This window comes from Palaemon carinicauda, chromosome 24 (assembly GCF_036898095.1).
Source record: "Palaemon carinicauda isolate YSFRI2023 chromosome 24, ASM3689809v2, whole genome shotgun sequence".
Lineage (NCBI taxonomy): Eukaryota > Metazoa > Arthropoda > Malacostraca > Decapoda > Palaemonidae > Palaemon > Palaemon carinicauda.
In genome coordinates, this window is record NC_090748.1 from 66,627,836 (window position 1) to 66,640,335 (window position 12,500).

Below are 12,500 nucleotides of genomic sequence, written 5' to 3' on the forward strand. Positions count from 1 at the left end.
GTCTGCTTTGGTACTAGACTGAGTTATGTCCCTGATGCATAACTGGAGTTCGGCACGCTGGAACCAGGCAAACACTTCTCCGCTGTCAAAGGGCAGCAGTTTCATTGAGGAAGCATGTGTTGAAGAGTCAGGATCAGTAGGTGGCATCCTTAAACATTAGGGCCCAGCAGTGAGGGGGTTAACGGGAGGGAGCGAGTCCTCAAGTGGCCACCAATTGTGTGAGAGGGCTGTTAGGTGTTAACTGAGAGGCCAGGTGAATGCAACTATCTTTATTTCAAAGGATCATGAGTTTATATACAAGCCATTCCGAGCAAGAATGTCACAATAATTTAAACAGATCAATTCATGAACAGGCAGGGTCAAACAGGTTGTTATCTGTGCAAGGGGAGAGGGATATAAACAAAAGACAGAAAAACCTTTATAGTGCACAAGCATGTGTGAAGCACGTTTGGTTTACTAATCCTGCCCTACTATTTTGTTCTTAAATCTACAAAATCAGAAGGATATTGTTTTATTGTCATACGACAATTCATGTCCATACTGTAGCCGTAAAATCACTTAACTGATATACCGTATAGCCTTATTTTGACATGTGATTTCAGACGATTCTATTTCCAAATTTTACTTAATCTACCCATTGGCTGATTTGCTTTATTACCCTCTTTCATTAAACTCAAATTCTAACGACTATAATAAAGACCATAGTTCCTAAATATTTGAATGATTCTAAGTCAATATTTTTTTCTCCTTCCAATGATATTTCATTTTCCATTTCATATATCGTTCTCATCATCTCTGTCAATCTTCTATTTATTTCGAGTCCAACCTCATCTGATATTTCATATATTGTGGTAAGCAAGCATTGAAAACTCTGTGGTGTTCTGATAATAAGGACAGTGTCATCAGCATACTCTAGGTCAGCTAATTTCCTATTACTAATCCAGTCCAATTCTTCTACTACATCCCCTACTATTCTATGCATTACAAAATTCATGAGGAAGATAAAAAACATAGGTGTCAACACCTTTCCTTTGATTACTCCACTGTTCGCTTGGAATTCATTTGATAGGATTCCACTAACATTAACTTTGCACTTGCAGTGTTCATGAACAGGCTTAATCAAATTTACAAATTTAAGAAGAACTTCCTAATAACGCAGGACTCTCCAAGAAATTGGCTGGTGCTCAACATCAAAGGCTTTTTCACAATCTATAAATGCCATGTAAAGGGGATTTCTATATTTCACAGCTTGCTTCACAACATATCTTAAAACTAAAATTTGATCAGTACAACTTATACTTTTTCTAATACCTGCTTGTTAATCTATCAGCTTTTCATCAATCATTCTCTCGAGTCTCTTCATAATAAGCATGTTATATGTTTTCATGATAACTGACGTAAGTGTGACGCATCTATAATTATTACAATCAGTCAGGTCTCTTCTACTTTTTGCCATTTTCGCCAACACTCCTAGCGCCCATTTATAAGGTTTTTGCCTCTTCATGCCACATTCTACAAAATAATCTTTCAAGTATCCTAGGGGTCACTTCATTTTCAGTCAATATCATCTCAGCAGTTATTCTATATTGTAACCAGTAGCTCTCCATCAATTGAGTTTTTTAATGATAGCTTCAACTTCAAACACACTGAATTCATTTATAGGCACAGCAATGTCTTTCTCAGCTTCAGGTGTATTAATCAAATAATTCCCTTCATATCTCTTTATGACCTCCCTAACGTGTTCCATTAAACGTTGCCTTTTTTCAACTTTTGTTGTTATAACAGATCCATCTTTTTCATGGAAAAAGGCTTCATATTTTTTGCTCCCATAGAGATTTCATCAATGATTCTATGAGCGATTCTACATCATAGCCACTCCCTGAACTCATGAATTTGTCATACTCATCTGCTTTTTTGTTTAAATACTTTCTCCAGTCATTCCTAGCTTTTCTTTTGACCTCGCTATCTGCACCGGAATGGAATACTTAGCATGCGTAGCTTGAAATTTTCATTACTTCTTCGAAAACCTTCAACAATCAAATTCTGTTTTTGTCTCATTTTGATAGTATCACAAGTATCATTTGATATCCATAGTTTTCTCATTGTAACCGCATGTCTCTAAACTCTTGTAACTGCATGTCTCTAAACTCTTGTAACTGCAATGTCTCTAAACTCTTGTAACTGCATGTCTCTAAACTGATATTTGTTCTTGAAATCACACCATTCTTCATTAACTGTTTGTCTCCTAAACTCTATAAGGCTGCTAATCAATTCCTACATTCAATTCTAAATATTTCTCTGCGCTCATCTTCTAGCTTGTATCAAACCTAGGTATTCTATCTACATTTTCGTTGTGCGCTCTCAGTTTTAATATCAGCGTTGCAATAAGGAACTTGCGAACACTACCAATATCAGCACCTCTATAGCTTCTTACATTTCTCAGAGTCTTTCTTGCCTACGTGATCTATTTGATTTTTGTAATTGCCACATGGTGAAGTCCATGTGTATTCGTGGATGGTCTTGTGCTGAAAAAGAGTACCTCCAAAGACAATGTTGTTTGTAAAGAAAAAAATTACAAAAGTTCTCCGTTTTCATTTTCGGTTTCCCCAAGACCAGCAATGCCCATTATATTATTATCATTATTACTTGCTAAGCTAGTTGGAAAAGCAAGATGTTATACGCACAGGGGCTCCAACAAGGAAAATAGTCCAGTAAGGAAAGAAAACCAGGAAAAGAACAGTAACAACATTAAAGTAAATATATCCTATATAAACTGAGATAGAAATAAGATAGAATAGTGTGCTCGAGTGTACCCTCAAGAGGCTATGCCATTACCCAAGACTAGAGAACAATGGTTTGATTTTGGAGTGTTCTTCTCCTAGAAGAGCTGCTTACCATATCTAAAGAGTTCCTTCTACCCTTACAAAGAGGGAAGTGGTCACTGTACAATCGCAGTGCAGTAGTTAACCCCTTGGGTGAAGAAGAATTGTTTGGTAGCCTCAGTGTTCTCGGGTAAATGAGAACAGAGAAGAATATGTAAAGAATATGCCACACTATTCGGTGTATGTGTGGGCAAAGGGAAAATGCACCGTAAGTAGAGAGAAGGATCCAATATAGTACAGTCTGGCCAGTCAAAGGACCCCATAACTCTCTAGCGGTAGTATCCTAACGGGTGGTTGGAGTCCTGGACACCCTAGTACCTATACCTTCATTATTCCTTCCAACGATAGCATCATGAATCATTGAATCATTTGCATATATTGTATTTCTATATTCATTTCATGTTTAACATTGGCCTAAACGTCTACAAAATACATATGACGTTTTATAATGATGTTAAATCATATTACAATGAATTTATACATAGGGATAAGAATGAAGTGCATCCGTACCCTCCCTCACCCCCATTTAAAGGAGACCTGTTCTTAGTATAAAAAAAGAACCCATAAAGATTAAAGTCTCTCTCTCCTGCTCCTTTGCAGACCGATTCTTTAAACGCTGAGAGAAGGGAACGTTGAAAAAGAACAATATTAAGATGAAAAGGAGGCTAAAGGTTTTCTAAGCGGAACAGGCGCTTAAGATACAAAAAGAGGAGACAGAACAATTCCTTTCTAGATTTCTTTGAGCTGCGTACTTTTTGCCTGAGCGGATAAAACGAAGCTTTTTTTTGTTATGCTCCTTTCCAGATATTCTCTGATTGGGCGGAAATTTTACCCATAAAAAAATAAAAAATGGAAAGCGAAAATCTGTTTGTGAGAAAGAATAATTCTAATATGAGTATTTTGATTCCAGTGTTAACCCTGTTTGACCTGAAAACCAGTATAAATAACCATTGATGCCCAAAACGTTATTTGTTTAACATCTTCCTGACTACATTGCAAAACTATATAATTTTTAAGAGACAGGTAACTAAAAGTACAGTAGCTCTTCTAGGAAAAGGACACTCTAAAATCAAACTATTATTCTCTGGTCTTAGATAGTGCCATAGCCACTCTACCATGGTATTCCACTGTCTTGGTTTAGAATTCTCTTGCTTGAGGGTACAAACAGGCACATTATTCTATCTTTTACCTTATTTCATTTCCTCACTGGGTTATTTTTCTTGTTGGATCCCTTGAGGTTGTAGCATCCCGTTTTTTTCCTACTAGGGTTGTAGCTAAGCAAATAATAATAATAATAATAATAATAATAATAATAATAATAATAATAATAATAATAATAATGATGATGATGATAGAGGGACCGTAGTGAGCCAAATTCCAAGTTACGAGACTAGATATCGGTGCGGAATAATAGTGGAAATCCACAATAGGAATCCACATATATATTCACGTCTAGAAACTTTTTTTTCAGAAACAAAAAGTTATTTATATTTAATGAAATAATTTCTGTTCTGTTTTTACGATTATTTGAATAAGTGGATTGAATTAAGATATACTAATGAAAGTCATTTTATGACGCAATTCTGTTCAAATTCTGAGAATGTATTAAACAGTCCTCGAACATGAAATGATGATCAAGTAATAGCCGTTCCTTCGTATCACTTTGCCAAACGTCGAGATCGTCCTTTTCTTTTTTTTCTTTTTTTTTTCTTTTTTCGTTATTCGTAATTGGGGAATTTTTACGAGGAGAAATACCTTCGGGATCGGTATCTGTTGTGTCTGTGGCAACTGCCTTATCGACAACCTGTGCTGGAAGAGACGAGGAAGACAATAACAGTGATCAAGATCTAATTCCTGGATTGAAAAACTAATTTGTATGTATGTCGGTTCAATGGGTAAGGGATTGTTTCCATCTATGGTGCTTCTAATATTGATCAAAGCAGCCTGTACCTGTCATTTGTTACTCTCTTAATGGGTTGCTAAAATCCTCCTAAAAATTTTAGTAAATTGCAAATTTTGCAACTCTTAGCATATATAATACATTAAATGAGTTCTGGCAAATATCTGTAAGGAAACCCCGAAATTCATTCTCTTACTTATTTAAATCTGGTTTGTTGGGTTTTTCACCTCTGAACTCCCTTTTCATCACCAGAGAATAACAACATAGGCCCAAGACAGCAACTTAGACAGCCACAACATTAGACAAAGAGGCCCGAAGGAACGGACGTTACATTATCATCATTTCATCTTTGTGAACGATCTTTTTATTCCTCAGCCATGATTCAGAATTACGTCACACTTTTGGTCTTTTATTTCAATTTCATATTTTGTTTCCAGTTGGCAGGAGTAGACCGTCTGCGAAATGTCAAAGGCACCGGTTTGATTAATTCTGTTTGACTTTTATCGTTTGAAAATAAAACTATTCATAAAACAAATGAGCATTTTCTTTGATATATATATTACTGAATTCAAGTTTTTCAAATCAATTTATTTGAAATATTCAAGAATTCACTAACACTTCTATTCTAACTATTTACTTTTTCTTCGCGTTTTTAGAGTGATTATGATGCCGAACGAACGTTTTGTTTTTTCAATATATAATTTTCTATTCGTTAATGCTTGGTGGGATATAAGTAAAAAAGGATTAATAAAAAAATGCGATATGAGCTCTTGTGCCATTTTTGATGAAATATCTATTAAGTTTCACTGCCTTTATTTGATCGTTTCATCCCTCCCTTTTGGGAATTTTCTTTTTTCAAACCTGGAATTTTTATATTCCATTTATGGCATCAAAAATGGATGTATCGAGTAAACAGTCCAGCTTTCACTAATGGAAATTTTCAGCTGCATGATTTGAATGGTTTTGCGCATTGCCAAAGTTGAAATGTTATGGGGATATTTTAACTTCTTTTTAAGAATACCCATATACAGATATTTTACCAAGTATTTACACCAGTTGTGCGTAAATGTGTTCAGAGTGATTTCCTCAAAAGAAGCATGCATTCATAAGTGTGTTGCTTCTTAAACCTTGGCGTGAGTTTCATAACTATTCTAATTTTCTACTTACTTATGTTACATTATTTGTATTTTTCCTTTTTCTTAAACGCTTGCCAATTAGAGAAAAACCTTTACAATACGTGCGATTTCAACGCTGTGCTCCCAACGCACCTACTTTTTCTATACTCGCACATCCTTAACACCGGTGTAAAGGTTTCAAGTTACCCCCAGTTTCAAGCTAACCCCCGGTAATTTTAAACCTGTTTCATATTACCGAGGAAGTAGTTTGAAACCGGTTTCAAGCTACCCCCTCTGTTTTCAAGTTACCCCTCATCGGAATTGAAAATTATTCATATGACAGTAAATATATGCATCATGTATTTATTGCTGACTTCGCAGTAGTAGAATAAAAGAGTTTATTTTTGTATTTAAGACAAAATATTGTAAAGGCCTCTTATTGAAGTATATGACGCGTTAGAAGCCTCAGACTCTATCATTAAAGTTTTTGTGATGACGGAGAGGGAAAGAATTATTGTAGTGCTTGTGTGATTGTCGAAAATTGTTTTCTTTTATCATCTCAGCTAGATTCAATTCATGTATTGCAGGTGCCTGAGCTACAAACAGCAATGTGCATGGAGAAATTGACAAAAACAAATCCACAATGAGATATGTACTTTATCTACACTCTTTCAAATTTACGAAGAAGATTGAGATGTACCTTAAGACGAAAACACACCTTGCTGTAATACCAACATTGTTCCGAAAATAGAGATAAGGATGCCATTTTATGGTTATAATGAGTACCCTTACTTTAAATATTAAACTTTAATTATATAAAAACTCAACTTCTAATTGTTATACTTCTGTAATATTACTCAGTCGTACTATAAAGAAACGTGACATAAAATTACCACGTATCCGGTATAGTTTCTCAGGTCAGATATGAACATTCATTAATCGGATTTCGTCAGAAAGTATCCCTTGCGGCCAGGTACTGGCAGGAACCACCTGCGACGGAAGTGGCTTACTACAGTTCCACACCCAGATGTAGGGGAGAGAGAGAGAGAGAGAGAGAGAGAGAGAGAGAGAGAGAGAGAGAGAGAGAGAGAATTACAAACGCTATAACAGAGATGCCACAAAGATTATAGCCAATCAAGGTAGACTAGGAGACACATAAAAGCATCATGAATTTTTTGTCAGCCGGAATGGAAGGTCACCCTTCCCCATACAGAGCAATAGTACGTTATTTACTTGTCAAGCACGAGAGATTGTTTATAATGTTTCGAAATATTTTGCTTTATAAAATCAGAAAGGAGGTCCTGTTACTGATGTTTCTAAAGCAATTTTTTTCGCATAGTAGAAGCAGCCAGTTTAAGCAAAACTACTGTACAATCACAGTCAAATTAATGGTAACGTAATTTTGAACAACGGTTGCGTAATCAGTTGCCACCGAATATATTCCCATCTTCTATAATTGTAATGGAAACGCATCTTATCATAAAGCAAAATAATATAAACCTGCAAAAGCAACAAATAACAAGGTACAAATAGAATAATTGCTCATAGAAAATGCTTAATACCAAGAGACAATATGTCAAAATATCAACTTCTGGAAATAGTTGAGGAATGCTCCCTGAATGTTGATATCGCTTACATGATTGCTAAAATTGCAGTTGAAAATGGTCACAAAGTTATTCGTCTTCCTCCATACATTTGTCAATATAATCCAATGCAACATATTTGGGCACACAAAAAAAAAAAAAAAAAAAAAAAAGTATATTTAAGGGTATGCTTACTTTTAAAAGAAGCACTGCATTCGGTAACAAAAGAAGATTGAGAGAAAATCGTAAAACATTTAGCCGAAAAATTACAGGAGGACGATGAAAAGCAAGATGTGGTAATCAATAAATATATGGATTTTTTAGTAAGAAGTCTAGAGTCCACTGATGAGGAATCTTCTTTAAAACTGTTATTTTGTCGTCTATATCAAGAATGAATTTTTGTGGTTTATGTCGAAAGACTAATTTCGAATTAAAAGTGAGATGTAAGAAATTGTTTACATTGTCCACTATTTTTGTTATTATTATTATTATTATTATTATTATTATTATTATTATTATTATTATTATTATTATCCAAGCTTCAACCCTAGTGGGAAGGGAAACAAATAAGGAAAAACAAATGAAGGAAGGATATAAAGATAAAATACAAAAATAACAAGAAGGCAAATGGGTATTGTATCATTAGAAAAAGGTTAAAAACAAAGCGATATTAAAAGAAATATAGCAAGCATGTTGACCTGCCAACAAAAATAATAAAATAATTATTTTAAGAGACAGTATGACCAAAGAAAACAATCATTTCGGTCGTGACCTTCAGATAAGATAATTCTTTAATAGGTGGTCGATTCCCAAAGGAGATTACTACATGAATTTAGTAAGGTGAGAAGGTATACTACGAAATCAAAAATGTGGCACCGTGCTCTTAACTGTAGATACACCTCGGCCTTCGTAAATCTAACAGAGTATAGACTGGCTTTTTCGTTTTCCGAAGCCTCTTGTGGGTGCTAGGCGTTCACTATGTAGTCAATGATATCGAGGTTGTCTGATTTCCGTTCAGCAATCATTATAACGAGTTTTTTTTTATAGTGATGCTGTGATCGGGTTAACCTGGATTTATATACATCCCAACACAACAGAGATCAGTGGCTTACTTTCACCTATAAGATAAAGAAATAAAAAAAAAAGGGGTTTTGATTTGCGGTCCGAGGACGACAAATTGTCATTGTAACTATCGTCCTCTTTGTGGTCATCCTGATGAATTAAGGAACGCTTGACTTGTGTGCATAGTATTATGCCAAGATCTATCTATAGACCTTGTATTATAGAACATGCAAATATACACACGGAATGTGTCTTGAGTTCGTTTTGGAAAAAAATAACATAAATGATGGCCGTATCGAGCGTGATTTTATCGCTGTACTGGTATGATAATCGCAAAAAAGAACAAAACAATTAACGGATAAAGATATAAAATCAAAGAATTATACCAATAGATGAAACTGTACATCTATACATATGTGACCTAATAATTTAGTGTTGGGCCTGATCAAACGCAATTGGTTAATATTTTGTAAATAATGAGATACTGCGCAAAACGGAGGGGGTAGCTTTAAACCAGAGGGGTAGCCTGAAACTGGTTTCAAATTACCCCCGGGGGTAGCTTGAAACCGGTTTCAAATTACCCCCGGTAGCCTGAAACCGGTTTCAAACACCGGGGGGGGGGAGGGTGGCGGGTAAGATTTGGAGGGGGTAAATTGAAACCGGTACACCGGCATGATTTCTCTTCTTTCCCTGAGGCCAAGACCTCATTGTAATCGTGACCATCATTCACACATTCTTAATCAATCAGCAACAAAGTTATCGGTGTGGTTTTGTTGGTGAAAATAGAGCCCTACACCTCTGTTGTTGGACGTTCCATATTGAATTATTCTGTTGCCTTTTTTTTAGCTCCTGGTGTTATGATTGTTGCAATTAAACGCATCGCAAACAGCAAATGGAAGTTGTTATTTGCTTCGCTCACATCTATAAACGATTAGTTACTTGTGAAGTCTTGGTCAGCAAAACAAAACTTAACTGGTGATTTGGTGTTCTAATGCTGAGATCTCTCTCCATAATTCACAATGCATTAACACTACTCTACAATGTGATATTTAACATTTTATATTTCTTGGCATTGGTTTTGACTTTTTTTTTTTTATGGGACCTTGCTTTGAACTGAAAGCCTCTCAGGCTTCTCCCATCTGTATGGTCATCTATCCTGAATGTAGATAAGGACAACGGATAACTCTATATTCCATTATCACCATCTTCCATCCCATTACTTTCTCTCTCCTAATTTTACCTCACCGCTGAATGTAAGTTGATGAAATAACATAACCTTAGATCAGCCAATGATGGGACTAACCAGTAATTTTTACATATGAATTGTAATCTAATTTCTGTTTTGGGTGAGAATCTATACTGGCCTTATCCAATTATCCTTTAACTCAGAAAAATCATTAATACTTTCAACAGACCCTTTTGTTGTACCGTAGGCAACGCAAGAATTTGATAATATTATCCCAAGAAAATGTTGTAACAGAACCTTCCTTGCTTCAAATAACGAATCACGGTTCATGAATTTAACATACTTAGTTTATATTTCCTCTTATGCATCTTGCAAACGATGTTTAATGCGAATTGAATAACCGGCTGTACAGTAATATCAATTATAGAATACTTATTATATTATCATACCCTAAGTATAAAGAAATTTATTCGCTTTATGACCTATCGGAAAATCTTTCATAACTTGCAAGTTGCATTACTGATTGTTTAAAATGAACCAATTATGGCTAATGAAATGTGGCGTAAAACTTCTCGCCAGGAGTGCAGGTCTGAATGGTGCGACTTGGAGGTGTTGCTAATATCGAAGACTTTGGTGATTTCTTTTTATCTTTACACTTTCTCTTTGGCATATATTCGGAGCATTTTAATCTACCTGGAATCTGGATTTGTATTATAATATATTTAAAAGCATTTATAAAGTAGTGGAATGGAAGGAGATATTATCTAGGTTAATGTGGGTAAGGGTTAGGTTGGGTAGGGAATGTTGGGCGTTTGTCAGTGCGTATGGGCCAGGTAGTGAGAAAAGTGAAGAGGAGCGGAATGAGTTCTGGAATGATTTAACTAGGTGTGTAGAAGGACTGGGTAGAAGGAATTATGTAGTTGTCATGGGTGACTTAAATGCTAGAGTGGGCGCTGGAGAGGTAGAAGGTGTCATTGGGAAGTATGGCGTACCAGGTGAAAATGAGAGTGGTGAGAGACTGGTAGATATGTGTGTTGAACAAGAGATGGTAATAAGTGCTAGCTTTTTTAAAAAGAAAGATAAAAATAAGTATACATGGGTAAGAGTGGCAAATGGAAGAGTAGTAAAAAGGGCATTAATGGATTATGTGTTGATAACTAAAAGACTGTTTGGAAGATTGAAAGACGTGCACGTGTTTATGGATATGGCTAACGGTATGTCTGATCATTTTTTGGTGGATGGAAAATTAGTTGTAGCAAAAGAGTGGGGGAATAGAGTAGGTGGATGTAAAAGGGAGCTTAGTGAGGGTTGAAGAGCTAATAAAACCGGGGGTAAAAAGTAAATATCAAGAAAGGTTGAAAATGGAATATGACAAGGTGAGAGTAAGAGAAACTGGTAATTTAGAGGAGTGGAAGTTAGCAAAAGAAAATTTTGTTGGGATTGCAAGTGATGTATGTGGCAAGAAGGTTGTTGGAGGCAGCATGAGGAAGGGCAGTGAATGGTGGAATGAAGGAGTGAAGGTAAAAGTGGAAGAGAAAAAGAGGGCTTTTGAAGAATGGCTGCAGAGTAATAGTATAGAGAAGTATGAAAAATATAGAGAGAAAAATGTGGAAGTAAAGCGCAAGGTACGTGAGACAAAGAGGGCAGCTGACCTGAGGTGGGGTCAGGGATTGGGTCATTCATATGAAGAGAATAAGAAGAAGTTTTGGAAAGAAGTGAAGAGAGTAAGGAAGGCTGGCTCAAGAATTGAAGAGACAGTGAAAGATGGAAATGGAAGGTTGTTAAAAGGAGAGGAGGCAAGGAAAAGATGGGCCGAATATTTTGAAAGTTTACTGAATGTTGAGGATAATAGGGAGGCAGATATAATTGCTGTTGCAGGTGTTGAGAATGAGAGAGAGATTACAATAGATGAAGTGAGGAGAGCACTAGATGAAACGAGAGTAGGAAAAGCATCTGGTATGGATGGTGTGAGAGCTGAGATGTTGAAGGAGGGGGGTGTGACTGTACTTGAATGGTTGGTGAGATTGTTTAATATGTGTTTTGTGTTGTCAATGGTACCAGTAGATTGGGTTTGTGCATGTATTGTACCACTATATAAGGGTAAGGGAGATGTGCATGAGTGTTGTAATTCAAGGATATTAGTTTGTTAAGCGTACTTGGAAAAGTGTATATTAGAGTAATGATTAATAGGATCAAGGATAAAACAGAGAATGCAATCTTAGAAATACAGGGTGGTTTTAGAAGAGGTAGGGGTTGTATGAATCAGATTTTTACAGTTAGGCAGATATGCGAGAAATATTTAGCAAAAGGTAAGGAGGTGTATGTTGCGTTTATGGATCTGGAGAAAGCATATGATAGAGTTGATAGGGAAGCAATGTGGAATGTGATGAGGTTATATGGAGTTGGTGGAAGGTTGTTGCAAGCAGTGAAAAGTTTCTACAAAGGTAGTAAAGCATGTGCTAGAATAGGAAATGAAGTGAGCGATTAGTTTCTGGAGAGTGGGGCTGAGACAGGGATGTGTGATGTCGCCGTGGTTGTTTAGTTGTTTAACTTGTATGTTGATGGAGTGGTGAGAGAGGTAAATGCTCGAGTGCTTGGACGAGGATTAAGACTGGTAGGCGAGAATGATCATGAATTGGAGGTAAATCAGTTGTTGTTTGCGGATGATACTGTACTGGTAGCAGACACAGAAGAGAAGCTTGACCGACTAGTGACAGAATTTGGAAGAGTGTGTGAGAGAAGGAAGTTGAGAGTTAATGTGGGTAAGAGTAA

The 12,500-nt window shown here is 36.1% G+C and overlaps 1 protein-coding gene across 1 annotated transcript in view; it reads right to left on the bottom strand.

Moving 5' to 3' along the window:
* The window catches only part of LOC137618414 (cytochrome P450 4C1-like), a 37,728-nt gene extending 32,889 nt beyond the window's left edge, over positions 1-4,839 (bottom strand). Inside the window, exons 1-2 of the mRNA XM_068348583.1 lie at positions 4,833-4,839; positions 4,638-4,691 (exon numbers count right to left, since the gene is read on the bottom strand). Of these exons, the coding sequence (XP_068204684.1) occupies positions 4,638-4,691; positions 4,833-4,839 (61 nt within the window). The remainder of the gene's footprint in view (positions 1-4,637; positions 4,692-4,832) is intronic.
* Between the last annotated feature and the right edge of the window lie 7,661 nt (positions 4,840-12,500).